Below are 18,777 nucleotides of genomic sequence, written 5' to 3' on the forward strand. Positions count from 1 at the left end.
ACACATGGCAGAAGACAATAGGGGACAGACAGGTAAAGGGTGGCTGAGGACTGGTGAGTGAGAGAGCAGGTTAGGATCAGGATAAAGAAGAGGTCCAGGTACTTGCTTAGGTAGTTGGAATGAAGGGAGATAGAGAGTAGGAAGTGGGAGGGACAGCAGATGAGAGAGAGGACACATGGGGAAGAGACTCCATGACAGCCACTTCCGTCTGGACCTTGACGGTCGGCAAATCCTCCCATATTTTCAAATGGGAAGTCTTTCTTCTTGGTCCTAGTTCTAAACCTCTGGGTTCCTCCGAGCCACTGTAGTGTCTTCCACACCGAAACCTCCCATGTGTTCCAAAGCACAGCTCTCGTGGCCCCAAGCCTTCTTTCCAGGCGAAGGCATTGCAGCTGGTCCTGCATATGTTCTATGTGTGGATTTAGATAATGTGTCCTCCTCTGGGCAGGCCACTCTTCCCATGTGAAATCATACCACCCTCTCAGGTATGAGTTACTTTCATCCCTGTTTGCAGATGGGGAAACTGAGGTTGCCCAGCCAGTGGAGTGCATAGGCTGGCTGTTGACTCAGCTCTTCACCCCGCACCCAAGGCTGGGTGCAGTGGGCCCTCACTGCTGCCTTGGACTTGGGGTTCCCTGGTGCCTCAAAGCTGCCATCCTGTGACCACCTCCTGTCCGGGGGCAGAGCCGTGATGGGGCGCATGGCTGTCTTGCAGAAATCTCCTTCAGAGTGTGGATGTGTGGGGGCAGCCTAGAGATTGTCCCCTGCAGCCGAGTGGGACATGTCTTCCGGAAGAAGCACCCATATGTTTTCCCGGATGGAAATGCCAACACGTATATAAAGTAAGTGCTCGTCCCAGGGGCTCCATGCAGAGGGCAGTGGCAGAGGGCTGCAGCTATCCCTGGTTCTCTGGTAGGTTGCCTGAGTCTTCTGGGTGGACAGGAGCCATGTGTCACACGCTCCAGGCCTCTGCTTAAGCAGGGAGGTCAGGCCTGACCATCCAGCATTAGGCAGGCCCCCAGGCTGGACAAGGCCCTCAATGAGGACTTCGGGGCTTTAAGTCACTGGCCAGTGCCATCCTGCAGGTCTCAAGGCTCTGGCTATTTGGGGTTGTTTGGCATCAGGGAAGGGAAGCTGTTTTATGCCCTTACGTTCTAGAAGATCCACTGCTCCCACCCTCAGGCTGGGTTACCAGGGAAAAGGTCCTCGGGAAGTTTCAGGAATGGGGAGGCACAGTGCAAAGATTCACATGCCTGCCCCATGGCCTGGCAGGTGCACAGAAGGAGTCCAGGCTGAAGCAGGCCTGGGACCTGGGCTCCTCTCCTGCTCGGGGGAAGGACCAAATTCCAGGGACTCGGTGACCCAGGAGTGCACACGTACCTGTCTCCTCCCTCCAGATACCCTTTGCTTGATTTCTTCTCTTGCAACCTTTCTCTTTTCCTTTAAAAAGAATTCATGTATATTCCTTTTTCCCTTTTTTTCACTGTTCCTCTGGCAACTTCTCTCCTTTTCCCGAGTCCTCTTGTCTTTTTCTCATTTGAAAGTTTCACTCACCCATTTATTCCACCTTTCCTTTTTTTCTCCTGTTATTTGGTCCCTTTGGAGGAGGGAATTGCTAAGCACCTCGTTTATTGTTTTTCTTCCTTTGGGGTGTCACTTTCCTCCTCTGTGTTCTTCTGTACTCAGTTTTTCACACATCTAAACGGGCACATCCTGACATAGCAGTCTGGGAGGAGGTATAGGTTTGAGCCATGGGAAAGTTAACACCTGTCCTGCAAAGTGGTGGGCAAGAGTGGGGCAATGAGAAACCCAGCAGGCAGGAACAAAGGGGGAACAAAGGTAGGCTGCCTCAGCGCTCAGGTTTTTAAAGGGCAAGGGGAGCTGGGGACATCTGGTGTAGGAAAGCTGTGTGGCTGTGCTGTAGAAGGGAGCCAGCCTGGGAATCAGGGGGCAGAGCCTTGGCCTCCAGAACATTCGTTGTCCTTGAGACTGCGCCCTGGCCAGTGGGCATCCTGCATGCCACCAGTGAGTCATTGAATAGTTAGAGAAATGTGGTACAGCTGTCTCCTACGCAGCTTCCAGTTTGCTGATGGGTCCGTCAGTGGAAGGGCCAGCAAGGTAATAACTGCCATCAGTCCCCCAGGAACTGGGCTGCATATGTATAACTCATTTCAGGTCGATCAGCTTGGAAGGGCTTGCCATGCCCTTCTATCAAATGCCTGGAGGAGCACACCATCTTTAGTGAGACCCCGAGTTCACTTCCGAGGGCCTCAGCATAGTCTGCTCCCACACTGCACATGGCTTCTGGCTGTTTTCCAATATATTATTTCTCTACTCTGGGGCTCTTCCTGCTGCCTCTGCCTCCCTGACTGCTGAATCAGTGACAATCTCAGTGTCTGCCTCTTTTTGTCTGCAACCTTTGGGGTCAGACTCAGAGCAAATACCTGACTGAAAAAAAAAAAAAAGTGTGGCTAAACGTCTCACAGAGATGGCTTAATTACTGAATTCTGTCCACCTGCTCCAAGCTAGTTGCTTGGGCTACGGGAAAACCGTGTGTGATTGGCTTTTCTCTTGGAGAGCTGGGACCTCAGCCTGTTGCTGTGTAAAGGGGAACCACCTGGAGCAGGAGCCCGTGGACGGCCTGAGGCAAGATGGCGAACGTAGGCCTTGCTCTCTCCTCTTGGTTCCTGGCACCACACGGATGCCCCAGGCTCTCCTGGCACTTTTCTTCTCGTGATTTCTTCCTTTCTTTTTTTTGAGAGTCACAGAAGTTTAATTTCTGGGTAATTTTTCTGGTGCGTACCTTTTCGGGAAGAGTTGTCATTACTACTAAAATCCTGTGTCTTGGGGAAGGCGCCTTTGGAGATTGGGTGGGATTTGGTGGCGCTCAGCAGTGTTACTCGGCCACCTGGGTGATGCTGCCAACTAGCTCAGGGTGTGTATTTTAACTGGCTACATCGCAGGTCCTCTTCGATAGCCCCTCGCTGCAACTCCCTTTTCCCCCTAGGAACACCAAGCGGACAGCTGAAGTGTGGATGGATGAATACAAGCAGTATTATTATGCTGCCCGGCCATTCGCCCTGGAGAGGCCCTTTGGAAAGTAAGTGACCCCGCTGGTTGATTTGTGCAGAAAGTCAAGGAAAGCCCCAGCTCATAGGCCCAAGGCAAAACGGTCCTGGCAGGCCTGTCCGCTTAGCTGGTCTCCTGAGCTGCTAAGCCCCTCCAAGCCCCAGGCTACAGCTGTTCTCCTTTCAAGTCCCTCTTGCTCCTGCCCAGTTCTGGGCGTGAAGGGCTTTAGGCAGCTCTTGTGGAATGACGATCTGGCAACCCAGACCACCAGCTCAATGGGTGGGGTTGTCCTTGTACAGTGGACCGATATTTCCAGTTTTTTACAAAGGTAGGATGTGGAACTAAACAGCCTTAGTGCCTCCAGGTCTGACTGCCCTCCTCCTAGTTCTCAGTCACCCAGGTTTAAATTCTCCTTCCTATGAGGAATGTAACCATTTAAATGTCCCATACAGCAATGCTGCAGCTTCATGGGGGTAGAAGAGGACAGGGAGAAGAATTAAGTGCCAGATACCATTACAGAAGATACCTCATTAGTCCTCCCCAAACTCTAAGATGTGGGTGTAATTACCCCTGTTTTACAGATGAGATGAGTGAGCCTTCTCCAGGTTACGGTGTTTGCCTGGATCATACCACTCTCAGAGGGGGATGAGGCTCAAACCTGTCTGATTCTAAAACTACATGATGCTGCATTCCCCAACCCCAAGCTGATTTGGGTAGGGGAAAACGGGCAACTTCATTTATGTTATCTGTCTTTGGTGGAAGGTGTGGGGGGGTGGCAGTAATGGCTTTTTGCCAACTAATGTCACTCAGTCAGACTAAGGCGGAGGAGCAGATGGGATTTTGCAGCCTACACCTCATAGGCCAAGCCCATCTCTGTTCAGGAGGATTAAATTGGATCCCGCCAAAATGATTTGCACCTCTGAAATCATTAACCCATGCCGTTGCTCCAGTTCTCTCTCAGAGCCTCCCAAGGCATTTGTCTTAGACCTCTTTCTTCACTTCCTTCCCTCTCCAGCTTGGAGTCTATTCTCTTGCTTAAAGAGAATGCTTAAAAGATGTCCTCAGGTTTTGTGTCCTGCTGTGCATCCATCAACACCCGCAGGCAAAGTTTTCTCAATCCTGGATGAACCCGATTCTGTACTTTTTTCTCCCCTGCATTCATGCTGCCCAATGGTCCTAGGAAATATACTATCAGCTGGTACCGCCAGCACTTAGTAGCCATCAGTCAGAGAGGCCCTCCGTGTGTCTACCGGTCCTACCACCTTTCCTGGCCAGCCTTCTCCGTCTCCGTTTAAACCTTTCCTATTCTCCCCAGCTGCTGAGTCCCCCTCCTCCTTTCACTCACAGCAGATGACACCTTCTGTTTTATAGATGAAATAGATGGCCTCCACTTCCCAAGACAAACCAACCTATACACGTCACTGTAGCTGCGCCATCCTTCTCTGTCTCTTTCATCTCGAAGGACGAGGTGGCCTCCTGCTGTGACAGGCCAGCCCTGCACCTGTACTCTAGCTGCTCTTTTTATTTCTGCATTCATTCATAAATCAGCATTGATCGAGTTCCCACTGCCTGGATTCATCTCCTCCTGCCTCCTGCCTCAGGGCTTCTCAAACTTTCATGTGCACACAGAGCTCGCAGGGAGCTGTTAAACTGGGCATGCTGGTTCAGTAGGGCTGCGTTTCTAATGAGCTCTCAGGTGAGCACATGCTGTCGGTCCAAGGGCCTCACTCACACAGCAAGGTTCCAGGGTGATGGTTCCTACGTCACAATCACCTAGGGAGCTTCAACACCTGCTGGTGCCTCTATTCCACTGCCAGAGAGTTGATATAGTTTGGGGTGTGGCCTGGGCTGTAGAATTTTCAAAGACGCCTCCCTCAGGTGATTCTAATGTGCAGACAGTGTGGGAACCATGGTTCTAGCGGACTTTGCCCTGCCGTGTCTCCGCTCTATCCCTGATTCCTCGTCTGTCTTCTCTGTGGCGTGGTTCCCATAAGCACTCGAACTTATTCAGTGTCTTACACCTTAAAATGAAAAAATATTTAAAAAAAGGAAGAGGAGGAATGAAAACGACAAAAACTCTTTGCTCGTTACTCATGTCCTCAGCGGCTCCTTCAGAGCCAAGCTTTGGGAAACAGCAGTCTGCATTGGCTGTCTGCAGCTCCTCCTTTGTTATGCGAGGCGGTGTTCCCCCATCCGCTGGAACTGCTTGTACCTGGCTCACCCATGGCATTCTCTGTGGTACCCCATCAGTATGAGTCTTCTCCCACCTCTCCCCCATTACCGAATGCTTCTAATCTCTGGGTTTCCATAACTACTGTCCTGCTTTTGTCCTGCTGCTCAGGCTCCACGCTTCTTGTTCCGATCTGCAGCCTCAGTTTCCTCTTTCCACCCATATATGTTGGTCTTCCCCCAGGGTCTGCCATAAGCCTTCTTACTGCACGTTCTCCCTGGCATCAACCACCACTTCTGTGCTGCAGATACTTGCATCTCTGTCTCCAACTTGGGCCTCTCTCCTGAACTCCAGTCCCTTATAGCCAAGTGTCAACTGGACGTTTCTGCCTGGATTCTCCCAGGCTCCTCCAACCCATCCACTTGGCGCCTAAACTTGCTCATCATCCCATAGTCCCCATCTCAGTGAACATTCTTCCTTGCAGTCTGTTGCCCAGGGCAGAAATCTGGGTGTCAACCTTCACTCCTCCCCTCTTCCTCTCCCCTCACTTTCAGTCACCACACCCTGGTGACACATTCATGCCCTGAGGACCCAGGTTCTTAACGTTCAGCATTCAGCAGTTACAGCTGCCTTGTAACTGCTCTCCCTGTCTCCACGCTTTGCGTGGGGGGAAAACAATGTCATTCCTGTCCCGGGGAGCTTAGAGCCTGGTGAGGAGATGTGGTTAGTGCTCAAGAAGAAGTCTTGGTGCCATGAGAATGCCTGGTACAGTCTAGGGGGGAAAAGGAGGTGTGCTGTTCAGATGGAGAGAAGTGGGGGGACTTGAACCTGTCACTTCTCTCCATTCCCACCCCCATTTTCTACCTGAAAGCATGATCACCTAGGTTTCTACAGCTGCCTCATAACTGCTCTCCCTGTCTCCAGTTTTGCCCCATCAGACCAATTCACCATCAGTAAGATGCTCTTAACATGCAAACATCACCACGTCATGCTCTGCTTAGAAACCATCAATTACACAGAGCCTCACCTCACAAGACCCTGTGTGGTCGTATCTTCATCTGTCATCCCACTCATTTCCCCTCTTCCACCTCCCCACACACATACATTTGCACATGCACATGTTAACCTCATACAGTGCTGCTCCTGTCAACAGAACTCTCTCACTTCTTCACGTGCTCTACTCTCTCTATGCTATTCCCCTGCCTCACCCACTTCCTGGTTTGTCTAGATGACATCCACTTTTCCTTCAACATTACCCCCTTGAGCACCACTGACCCGACAATCATGGGTACCCCTCTGAGTGGCCCCTACAGCTCCCACGTGCCCACCCCACATCCACATGAGGTTGTAATTGCTTGTTTGATTACTGTTCTCTATTGCTTGAAAGCTCATTATATCCCACATTAGGCACAATGCCTGGCACATAGTAGGTGCTCAATACATATTTGATGAAAAAAATTCATGCCCAGACCCCAGAACCAGCCAAAGAGGAGTCCCTGAGGCTGGGGTAGTCAGGGGTGGTGTTTCAACTGCAGAATCCAGAGGGATTTGTGAGTCGGTAGACTCACAGCCCCAACATGAGTTATTAATAGCACACTGGGTGATCTTGGAGCCTTTTTTTTTAATGAAAAGTGAAAACACCCCAAAATCCATTTTCAACTAAAAGCCCAAGTCCTTGGTGTCATTACCGCACCATTGTGAGATTTGGCTAAGTGTTCCCACAGCTCTGTCTGGAGCTCTAGAAATCTCCCTTGGTTAATTTCTCCAGCACGCTCCAGAGAGATGTGGGCAGAGGTTGTATGCTGTGCTTCCCAGGCTGATGCGTGTCTCTGACACAGCTGTGTTTTGTCCTTGTGTCTGCCCCCAGCATTGAGAGCAGATTGGACCTGAGGAAGAATCTGCATTGCCAGAGCTTCAAGTGGTACCTGGAGAATGTCTATCCAGAACTCAGGTATCTGCCCTCCTGTTTGAGCCATTGGTGGCTATCGGGGAGGGGACAGCCTAGGGCCAACTAGATGAGGATTTTTAAGTATACAGAGGTCTGAGAAGACCAGTTGGCTTCCTTATCCCTGAAACCTGCAGAAGAGTTACATGAGGGATTGCGGTTAGCCAGTAGCAGTATTTCTTGATGGCTGGGGCCTGGGCCTCCGGGTGTAACCTGAGGAAATGGATGGGCTGATCTGGCTCCATTCCCGGCTCCATCTACCCTGTGGCTCCTGGGGTTTTTTTTGCTGCCTTGTTCCTAGGGATATCGCCTTTCTAGAGCAGAGCAAGTTATTGTAACACAGTCCAGAGAGAAATGCCCCTGCCATGCTCAAAACACTGCCCCACCTTACCAGCTGCTGGTGTTAAAATCCAAAGACTAGGGGATTCTCATTTCTCCTATGGCTCTCCTCTAGAATCCCCCAGGATTCCTCCATCCAGAAGGGCAATATCCGGCAGAGGCAGAAGTGTCTGGAGTCTGAAAGGCAGAAGAACCAAGAGCTCTCCAGCCTCAAGTTAAGACCTTGTGTCAAGATCAAAGGCGAGGATACAAAGTCCCAGGTAAGTAACTGGCTGGAGATTCACAGACGTGTGCATGGGCTCAGCCTCTGTCACCTGGCACCAGATCCAGTTATACCCAGATCTCAGCAGCAGAGCAAGAGAAGCATGATTGCCCTCACTCTGGGACTGGGTTCACTCTGCCGGGTTTCCAAATGCATGGAAATTCTCTGAAAGACATCTTACCAGGCATCATTGTACCTATAGGAAATTGCCATTTATATTAGCAGTTTTTGAGTCCGGCGCCGGCATCCCTCCGCTGTGAGCTGGGTCAGGCAGGGCAGGTAGGACAGCTCCCTCCCAAATATGAAATGCAAACAGAAAAGCATGCTGCTGGGTGCTGCTGCTCCAGAATGAAATGCCTGTTCTGTGAATCTCCCTGCTGATTTAACCCTGATTTCGAGGTAGTGACATCAGATTGGGTAAAACCATCACATCATCTGCCGCTCCCATCTCTGGGCAGGGCTCTTATTCCTCCCTGTCTTGCCCTCAGCAGGCTTGTGGGCTCCACCTCTGTACTCTCCTGCTTCCCCCAGGTCTGGAGGAACCATGGCGCCCCTTCTCAGAAAGGTTTCCTTGTGCCTTAGTTGATTTGTCAACATAGCTCCCCTTTGTTCTGTGTTCTCCCCTCTGAGGATAGAACCGTTTGTTTAAGTCACTGACAAATTCACAGCCTGCCTCAATCTCTATAACGTTCAGCCTGCTGGATGCGTTCAGGTACATCCGTCTCATAACTTCCCTCCTGGCTCTGGTGGTACTACATGATGTTGATTCTCCTGCAATTCCATTCTTTCTGTTTTCTTCGCTGGTTCCTCTCCCCAACTCTTAGACCCTTACGTTGAGTTTTCACCGAGGTTCTCAGGTCACTGTTCTTTTCCCTGTAAATGGTTTCTTAGAGATTTTATCCATGCGTCCAGTTTTGGCAACCTCTTCTGTCTCATTGATTCACAAATTTTGTATCTTCATCCATCCATCCATGAATTCATTCTTTCACTCAACAAATGTCTATGTTCTCTACTAACTGTGAAGATGCCGGGGTGAAAGGCTAGGTCGCGGGCCTCCACGGTCCCTCAGGGGATCTAATGCAGAAATAAGCAGGCAGCAGCCATTCTGATATAAATTCTGTCCTGGACAGGGTTTTGTCTAGGGCATTATAGAAGCACTGAGAGATGGTATTCAACTTATGCACGAGGATCAGGAGCTTCTTCCCAGAGGACCTGAAAATGAGCTGCCTCCTGAGAGGTGAGAAGGCTCTGTGTTTCCAGCCCTGCACATCTGTTGTGCTCTTCTTTCTCCTGCGCCCCTGTTTCTGCAAGTCCCATCCCTTCTTCCTTCAGGAAAGCTCTTCTTGGACCCTGCGTTCACTTCTTCATGGCTGGTCAGCATTGCTGAGCATCAGCACTGTTGACAATTTAAGCTGGCTCATTCTTTGTGGTCAGCTTGTCCTGTGCTCTGCAGGTTGTCTAGCAGACACGCCTCTGCCTAGCGATGCCAGTAGCACCCCATACACACCAGCCATGACAATCAAACTGTGCCCAGGCTTTACCAAATGCCCTTGGGGCACAAAACTGCCCCAGTTGGGAACCATTATGTTAGATTATGGCCATAGCCTGCAGTCCTTGCCCCTCCCCCTCTCCCCCCATCTGGCATGTGAACATCAAACCATTGCTCCCCATCTCGAGACAGCCTTCCATGGCTCCCTATTGTCTACCACAGAAATCACATTCTTGGCCTCACATTTGAAGTATCTCACCAGCAGCCTCCAGCTTGCCGAGATGTTTCCAAGAACTACCTCTTTGCGCCAGCAGGACGCAAAGGGGGCGGGATGAAATCTCGGGCCACACCCCCCCCAAAGGGGCGTGAATCATCCTTTTGTCCAGCATGTATATTCTCCCCACCCGTTAGTCACTTAGTCACTTAGTAGCCTGTCTCGATTATCAGATTGACTGTCCCGCTTGTGCTTGTGGTCATGTGACCCTTTGTTTACTTAATAAAGGCCCTAAAGCACAAGAGTAATGATGGTGGCAATTCGGATATGCCAAAGAGAAGCCTAAAGTGCTTCCTGTAAGTGAAAAGCTGTGTATGTATAGGAAAAAAATGTATGTAGGGTTCGGTACTACCTGCATTTTCAGGCATCCACTGGGGTCCTGGGACACATCCTCCTTGGATAAGGGGGGATTACTATATTGCTATTATCCTCATTTTACAGATGATGAAAACAAGTCCTGGAGAGATTATCCAAGGTTATAGACTCATAGGTGATGAAGGCAGGATTTGGAAAATCCGGCTGCCGCACCATAGCTCTGCTATGGCTGCTGTTGCCAGAGTCATGGCTGGTTCTGGAGCCCTTTTATTCAAGTTCAGTCACAGGCGATGTCTGTCCTGAGATGCTCTTCCAGGCTGTAAATATTAAAACTGTACATCCACTCCATTTTGACTAGAGAGAGCTGGCAAGAGTTCTTCTTGGCTAGTTCCCAGTGGCAGCCGTTAGGAGGAGGGAAACAAAGGCCACACCCGATGTTGAGACTGGGGACGGAGCAGACCAGAGAGTAGGCCCCTTCCCTAGCATTGATGGGAACTGGGGCAGCAGTAGGAGTGGAGGCCCCTACTTGGTAGACTCCACACCAGACCAGGGGACGCACATGGTGCTGGCTTCTAGCCTGGGCTGCTCTCCTTTTCTTCCCACCCCTGCTCTGTCTTCCACCTTGAACTCCAAGCTTAGTCACTCCCCTCTAAACTGTCCGCCTTGGGCCTTGATGTGTGCTAGGAACACAGACCACCTTGGGAGGACAGACCCAGGTGTGAGATCCACACACATCTGAAATCAGGCTCGGGCCATTTGGGTGGGGGATTCTGGGGTCCCCCAGATTAGATCACGTCTGGAGTGTGAACCAGAAGGTGGGAACAGGTCCTGGGTGTTGGCCCAGAGAATTCCTTGCACTGTTGGGAAAGGAGAGAAGGGCCCAGGACCCATATCAAGGGCAGGGCTGCCAGGGAGCTATTTGTCCAGGCCCAACCACAAGTGGCCTCCACTTCAGACTTCTGTCATTGTCTGGAGATGAGGCTAAACATATAGTCACTTTTGTGTTCCATTATATACCATCACACACCTTGCAGTGAACCAGGCCTTAGCATTTTAACAATCAACCCTGCAATTATCTTATGATCACCATGATACACGGGCTTTTTATGTTAAAAGCATTACTGATTAAACATAAAAACTGAAAACATACCATAATTTCTGATAGCCCATTCTGGCATTTCTTTTTTAATGTCTTCAAGGGCTTCAAAAACTGCAAATGCTAAGGATGGCATGGGGGCAGGTGGGAGGAGTGGATTTTTTGATATCGGAAACACCCATCCACAAATGCCTTTTGGGAAGGAATGCACAGGGTACACCCCGGAGGCGGAGGTCTGAGGAAACCACCTCAAGACCCCCAGGGGGAGAATGTGCACAGCAAGGCAAGGATCGAAGCCCTTCCGCTAAGTGGACCCTCTATTAGCTGCTGCTTTACTGGCATCGCAATAATTCAGCCGCACAATTTCCCAGAGGAACATAGCTCTCTGGCCACATCTGCAGGAGAGGAGAGAGGAGAGGGAAGCAGAAGACAGGAGGGGGCTGCGGGGAGGAAGGAGGGGTTTTCCGATTCCCACTCTCTAGCCTGTCAGACTTCCCAGAATGGCTGGTGATGAATGGGTTTATTAAATGAATCCTAGAGTCAGAAATGGATTCAGGAAGGCAGCAGTGGCTGCTGAGGTTGGCCTGGCCTCATTGGTGAACACTGGGGTGTCTGTTGATGACTCCATTTGGGGACTGGCCAAGTCACAGCCTCTACCCCTAATGCACACAGGCACCCATGGAAGGAAACCCAGAGGCCATCCTGGAGGTGGTGGGGATGGCCTCACCGCTCCCCCCCCCCCCCCCCGCCTTGGGACAGGCTGGTGAGGTGCTGAGGAGGAGGGGCTCCTCCCCTGGAAAAGGGGAACTGATGATAAGGATGAGATGATCCAGGCTGGACAGCCTTGCAGCCTTCTGTGCTGAGAAGAAGTCTCTGTCGACAGCCACTGCGGTGTGAGAAGGGACTTCCTGGGCGTGGGGGCAGCAGACTTCTCTCTAATAAATGCACATCTGGCCACAGCTGTGAAGGCTGGGATGAAATGAGCCACAGCACCCAGCTGTGGGCTTGCTGTCTTGCACTGCATGGAGAAGCAGAGACAAAGGTTTTCTTAAGAGAAGATAATTGAAGGAGCAACATTCTGAGAGAGGCAGGCATGAAGATGAGTTGGGGGGCACATGGGCTGATCTTGGAATGGTCCAGGGCCACCTCTAGGAGGCAAGAAGCCATCCTCAGCCTAGGGCAGAGGTTCTCAACTGGGGGATATGGGGGTTTGGCCCCCTATCCACCTACCCAGGGGTTATCTATAACAACAGTGTCTGGAGACATGTTTCGATAGGTTGGGGGAACATTACTGGCACCTAGTGGGTTGGCCAGCGAAGCTGCTAAACATCCTACAGGACACTCTCCACCACAAAGAGTTATTTGGCACAAAGCATCAGTAGTGCTGAGGTTGAGAAACCCTCTCCTCGTTTTAAGGGCTTGGTCTCTGGAGGCAGCAGGCCTGTGGCTGAACCCCGCTCGGGCATTACTTCTTTGTGACCTGGGCAGCGTTGCTCAACTTCTCTAAGCCTCCCCTCCGCCATCTGTGAAATGGGGGTAATAACAGGACATGGTTCATGAGGTTGTTTGAAGATTAAACAAAACGATGCATGTGGAGCCCACAGCCCAGTGTGTAGCCCCTGGCGTAGCGTCTCCATGAATAGTATTTTATGACACATGAGAAGTGGCTGGGTGAGAATAGAGAAGCCCTCACACAGGGAGAGAAGTTAGGGGGCTGCGCTTTCATTAACACAGAAGCCCACAGCATTTGCTGATGGTGGTGAATTTCCTGTTCAAAAATTCTTCCGTGTGGGGAATAGTAAACAAGAGAGAAGAAACACTGAGTGCAAGGCAGCACTGGGGCTCTGCTGTGGTTAGCGGCCCAAAGAACTCATTTATAAGGACGCTTGGGTTCTAGGTCCATCGCATTCGCTGTCTATGTAATCCTCGTAGGACCCTGGGAGGTAGGTACAGTTTTATGGAAGGGGAGACTGAGGTCAGTGGTTGCTCTGGGCAGCGCCAGGAGCAGAGCCTGGGCTTGACTGTGAATGTGGGACCTCCTTGGTGAGATGGGGTCTGAGCTGAGGGGCCACCAGCTGGCCTCGAACCTCTGCAGCCACACTGGGCAGCTGTTAGATCCTCGAACACACTCTCGAAGCTTTCGGACAAGCCAAGTGCACTGAGTGCCAGGTGCTGGAATCCTGGCTCACCTTGCTTACGAGGTGAGTTACTTCACTCCGTCCCTCAGTTCTCCCCTATGAAAAACGAAGATACTATCAGTTCTGACTGCAGAAGATCACGGTAAGGAATAAATGGGTTAATACGTATATGTGTTCGGAACGGTGCTGATCCCAGAGCGAGTGCTCACAGAGTAGTTCCTGTCTGCATATTGACTATGACGACGGAGGAAGCCGATAGGAAGAGAGAAGGCCCTCAAGGTCTTCCTTTAGAAACTGCGTTTGCTTTGCCTCCCAGGACTGATGCTGGGCCGGCAGTTGTGATGGGTCATTCCCAAGGGTATGTTGAGAAGCCTGGGGAGGAAGGGTGGTAGTTGGCAGGAAAGGTGACGTGCTGGCAACCTGTCCCGCGGGCAGGCTCGCCTAGAGAGGTCCGTGTGAGTCCAGGGTTGGGGGGAGAGCATTTGTCTTCATCTCACCTACCCAGGGTGACCAACTGCGGGCATGCACACTTCGCAAGCCAGGGGCCTGAATTGCTGGGGATACAGGGAGAAGGAAACCACCTTTTGTGTGGTTTCCCCTCCTTTAAATGGGGATAGCAACCAGACTGGTGTATCTTCCTTCTACTTTCACATATATTCTTCTAGGGAATCCAGTAAAATGAGGAAACTTGTTAACCTGGAGGTTTCTTGGGCTTCACACGTTTACCAACTGATGATGTATTTCTCTTGCCTTCCACCCAAGGTATCAGTTTGCTGACATCTTCAATACACACCCAGATTAAACATTGTGCTTCCGAGGTTGACAAGCAAGCTGAGAAAGGGAGGTGAGGCAGGGTGAAGGATGGATGGGGCTGGAGGTGGGGCAGGGACGAGAGCCAGCATCAGAGCCAGAGGACAGACAGAGTCTGATAGTCTCTTTTCAGTAAAGAGGACACCCCTGTGTCTGGCACCACCTGGACAGTGAGTGGCCTGTTGGAAGCAAAACTCCGCTCTTGGCTCCCACCCTCTGCTGCTGTTTCACTCCAGACATCCAGGACCCCAGAATCCCCCACCCAAATGGCCCGAGCCTGATTTCAGATGTGTGTGGATCTCACACCTGGGTCTGTCCTCCCAAGGTGGTCTGTGTTCCTAGCACACATCAAGGCCCAAGGCGGACAGTTTAGAGGGGAGTGACTAAGCTTGGAGTTCAAGGTGGAGGACAGAGCAGGGGTGGGAAGACAAGGAGAGCAGCCCAGGCTAGTAACCAGCACCATGTGCGTCCCCTGGTCTGGTGTGGAGTCTACCAAGTAGGGGCCTCCACTCCTACTGCTGCCCCAGTTCCCATCAATGCTAGGGAAGGGGCCTACTCTCTGGTCTGCTCCGTCCCATTCCCAACATGGGGTGTGGCCTTTGTTTCCCTCCTCATAGGGGTCGCCACTGGGAACTGGCCAAGAAAAAGAACTTGCCAGCTCTCTCTAGTCAAAATGGAGTAGATGTACAGTTTTAATATTTACAGCCTGGAAGAGCATCTCAGGGACAGACATCGCCTGTGATTGACCTTGAATAAAAGGGCTCCAGAACCAGCCATGACTCTGGCAGCAGCAGCCATAGCAGAGCTGATAGAGTTGGCACTTACTAGTACATGAATCTGGATAACGTCTCTGAGCCTTACTTTTACCATCTGAAAAATGGGGATAATATTAATACCTACCTAATAGGATTTTCATGAAGATTAAATTAATCTATGTAAAGCTCCCAGAGCAGTATCTAGCATACAATGAGTTCTCCATAAATGTTAGCCATTATTAGCCATATCATCCTGGTTTTGTATCACCTCTGTGCATACAGACATCTTGGCCTTTTCAGCTTATTCTGGAGGAAGGCAAATGATCTGTGTAGAACAATGACATTCACAAAGCCAGAGGAGAACATAATATGTCCCAGGGAGTACGTCTTACAACTATTTACTGTAAAAAAATTCATATATATATAGATACAGACATAGATGGAGGAGTATAAAGAACCCCCATGTACCCATCCCAGGCTTTACGAATTCTCATGTCCCAGCCAGTCTTTTTTCATCTATCTTTCCATCTACTGCTAAGGGAGTACTTTCTGGTCTAGGTATTCTCCTAACACCAGCAATTTGAAAAGGTAAAAAGGGACAAAGGAATCCACAGGCTAGACCCAACCCTTAGAAACAGAGGTTCCCACTGGGCTGGTGGCCCCATCCAGGTGTGAGGGACAGGAAGGTCCCAGATCAGAAAAGGCAGCAGTCAGCATCCAGGTGGTCCAGTGGGGACAGCAAAAGGACCCAAACTGGTGGGAAAGGAGGAGGGACAGGCCAAGTCTCAGAAAGACCTAGACAGACAGTGGAGGTCAGGAGAGGACCAGGCCAGGTGGTGGCTACCAGGAGTTAGAGAAGGTACAAAGCCAGGGACCGGTGAACACTGTGTCAGTTCACAGAACACATGGTGCTAGAGCAGAGGCTAGCCAGCTAAGAGGCCCTTTTGCCCTTCTGTCATTCTTGGGCCAAGGAGAAGTAGCCGAGGAAGGGCCTGGTCCAGAGGCTGAGGGTCACCTGGTAGGCAGAGGTAAAGTGGAAGAGGAGGGATCCAGACCTTAATTGGGTCCTCTCTCCAGCCTCTCTCAGGGCGTCCAATTCAGGAATCATCCTCTTTGTCCCATGATGAAGGCAATGGGCAGATATTCCTATTTTTCAGCCTGGGCAAAACCTCTTGGACGTTCACAATTTGACATTATTATGTCAGCATTTTCGCCCCCTGATGTAAGAACTGGGAAGTGTGTGGCTTCTTTAGCAATTAGTTGCTGCCTGATCTCGGGCACATTCCTCATAATGAACCTCACAGAAAACCCCTTTTCCTTTTGTCACCAGAACTCAGCTTGTCCGTCTCATTTCTCAGCTTCTCTCCCTTCAGGAGCTCAGGGCCCAAATAATGTATTCTGCTGGAGTGCTGGAGTGCATGCACCCTCTTGGAATAATTTATTTCACATGACTTTCCTCTTTCCGTCGTCTCTCTTCTTCCACTCCCTCCCTCGGAGCACTCCGTTCCTTTTGTCCCACCATCTGCCTCTTGTCATAACTCTCGTGTTCTCCAATTTAGACTCCTTTTCAAAGAAGAAGGGACATTCTAAAGATAGCTGGTGGGGGGAAGAAAGGGTGGCCTGCCAGGTAGCTGCTAGAAATGTCAAGTGCCGGGAACAGACATCCATCCAAACAAAGACTGGACACCACGCAGCTCGGCTGAGGTGTTGTTTAGGCCTCCCTGAGGCGGTCTGCGGGCCCCAGGACAGTCCCCTCTATGGAGCGTGGGGACTGAGACTGCAGCTGGGGCACGATCTACGAGTCTCTGGCTCTTCAGTAGCAATTTCCAAGGTGACCTTGGTGACAGTGGATTCCTGTAGCACCCCCCCCCACGCACTTTTTCCCACACGTGGGCACAGTGATATCCCACCTTGGTGACCTCCAAGGATCCTAATAGGACCCTTCCTGGCCTCTTCCTCTCTAGATCTGGGCCTTCACATACACTCAGCAGATCATCCAGGAGGAGCTGTGCCTGTCAGTCATCACCGTTTTCCCTGGCGCCCCAGTGGTTCTTGCCCTTTGCAAGAATGGAGATGACAAGCAGGTAAGTGCGCAGGGGGTCTGCCCTGGGGAGGGGCCGCCTTTGTAATGTGACTGCCTGTGTAAGTCTAAGTCCTGTGTGCAGGAAAAGGGAGAAACTATAGGAGAGGAAGGGTTGATAAGGAAGAGGTCCTTATGGTCAGGAGAGGGACAGAGTGCTGTCCTTGCTATCACTTGCAGTGCCGGCACCAGTGGTCAGCTTGTCACATGAAAGCCTGTTGATCTCATAGGACCGCTGCGTGCGTGTGCGTCTTGTACTATCCTGCCTTACTCCAATGCCCACCTGGGATCCCAGAGCAGGAGAGGATTGGGACAAAGCCTTCAGGGTCACAAGGATGAGCAAGGCTCGGACCTTTGCCTTTCGGGGCCTTGGGCTCTAGCTGGATGTCCACCAAGTTCATAGCACTCTGGTACACCACGTGCCCAATTCCTCTAGCAGCAAGGTGTTGGCTCCTCTCAGTTCCTTGCCAGTTGGGCACTGGCACTAGGGGACTGAGATCCAGATGCCCATGTTATGTATCACTGGCTGTGTGACTCGTGACAGGTTACTAGATCTCTCTGAGCTTGTTTGCTCTTCTATAAAGTGGAGTTGATCATGCCCACCACGTGGGATAGCTGTTTAGAGAAATGAACTGAGATGGTCCATGGTAGTTGGCCAGTGGTGGTTGCCCAGTAGGTGGCCATCCCCTCCCTCCTTGTCATGTGAGGTGACGTCTAGGAAGCAGCAGGATGACCCTCCCTTCTGCTTGGGCCGCCCAGAGTGATGATGACAGAAGCAGAGGTTTGCATGTTGCCCAGGAGCCCACCTGCCCCCGGCCGTCCCGCATAGCCATCCCCGGCTTGCTCCCACATCTTCATGACCATGAAGACACCACGTCCACATCATTTCTTTGTTTGCTCCTGTGACTAACTCGCTTCACATTTTCTGGCCTATTGCTTGGAAGGTTATTCCCTTCTAATGAGTTTTCCTAGCACACATATTGATTTTGCTTTTACTTTTTTTTAATCTGATGGGGGAAAAAAAAAGAAAACAAAAACAACAGTACATAGCAAAACAATTAGTTGCAGTTTTATTTCTCTCTGAGACTCTGAAGTCAAGTCTTGAGGTGACCCTAGCCATGTGGTGAAACATTTCTGATGCCACCGGAACTCCTGATATTATTGATAGAACCTGGGCCTTAGCCAGAGAGTCCTGGTTCATCCTGTCTCCTCTCCGTGTTCTCAGCAATGGACCAAGACTGGCTCCCGCATCGAGCACATGGCATCCCACCTCTGCCTAGACACAGACATGTTTGGTGATGGCACTGAGAATAGCAGGGAAATCGTGGTCAACCCGTGCGAGACCTCACTCATGAGCCAGCACTGGGACATGGTGAGCTCTTGAGGATCCAGGCTGGAACCAGCGGGGGCCGTGGGTGGCACTTCCCCCATTGAGAAGCAGACGGGAAATCAGGCTGCAAGCAGCCCGTGACTACTGAGCTGGGAGGTGGAGCCAAAGCCCCCCCAGGCCAGGAGCGGATGTCTCAGGGAGGATGGAGGAAAAGATTGCAAGCTACGTGGGGCTCAGAGACAGATCCCACGTGTTCTCAATGCCGCGAAGCTCCAGGCCTGACCCAGTCTGCCCCTGATGGATGTCTGGAGACAGAGATCTAATGGGAAGTGTTATTGTTGTTCCCTTTCTTACACAAGAGGCCGGAGAGAAAAGCCTTCCTGTCTCTAGGCCAGGACTAAACTGAAGGGTAAAGAAGGGAGGTTGTTTTCGAAACTAATAAAGGAACTTTAGAAGTTTTCTCTGTGTATCTCTTACTTTGTTTCTACGTGCATTAGCTCAGAGCTAGGCTGAGATCTCCACTGCGTTGGGAGTCTGTGGGCTCTTGGGTGTTGTGGCAGAGTGGACAGAAAAGAGGACAGGGAGGTAGGAGACCTGTGCTCTTATCCTGGGCTGCCACCGACAGACTGTGACTTTGAAAAGACTTGTAATTTCTCTGGCCCCTCAGTTCCTGTTATGTCAAGTTGGGGAGTAGGAGCTCAGCAG

General features: G+C 51.0%; 1 protein-coding gene across 2 annotated transcripts in view; it reads left to right on the plus strand.

Annotated features, from left to right (window-relative positions):
* Nucleotides 1-18,531, plus strand: part of GALNT14 (polypeptide N-acetylgalactosaminyltransferase 14) — a 186,928-nt gene extending 168,397 nt beyond the window's left edge. For both annotated transcript variants that reach the window (XM_081069399.1, XM_081069400.1), the window contains 6 exons: nt 716-842; nt 3,008-3,100; nt 7,107-7,190; nt 7,639-7,783; nt 16,627-16,746; nt 17,968-18,531. In XM_081069399.1, coding sequence (XP_080925525.1) covers nt 716-842; nt 3,008-3,100; nt 7,107-7,190; nt 7,639-7,783; nt 16,627-16,746; nt 17,968-18,126 — 728 coding nt within the window. In that variant the 3' untranslated portion in view covers nt 18,127-18,531. The remainder of the gene's footprint in view (nt 1-715; nt 843-3,007; nt 3,101-7,106; nt 7,191-7,638; nt 7,784-16,626; nt 16,747-17,967) is intronic.
* The last annotated feature ends 246 nt before the right edge of the window (nt 18,532-18,777 follow it).

This window comes from Rhinolophus hipposideros (assembly GCF_964194185.1).
Source record: "Rhinolophus hipposideros genome assembly, chromosome: 12".
Lineage (NCBI taxonomy): Eukaryota > Metazoa > Chordata > Mammalia > Chiroptera > Rhinolophidae > Rhinolophus > Rhinolophus hipposideros.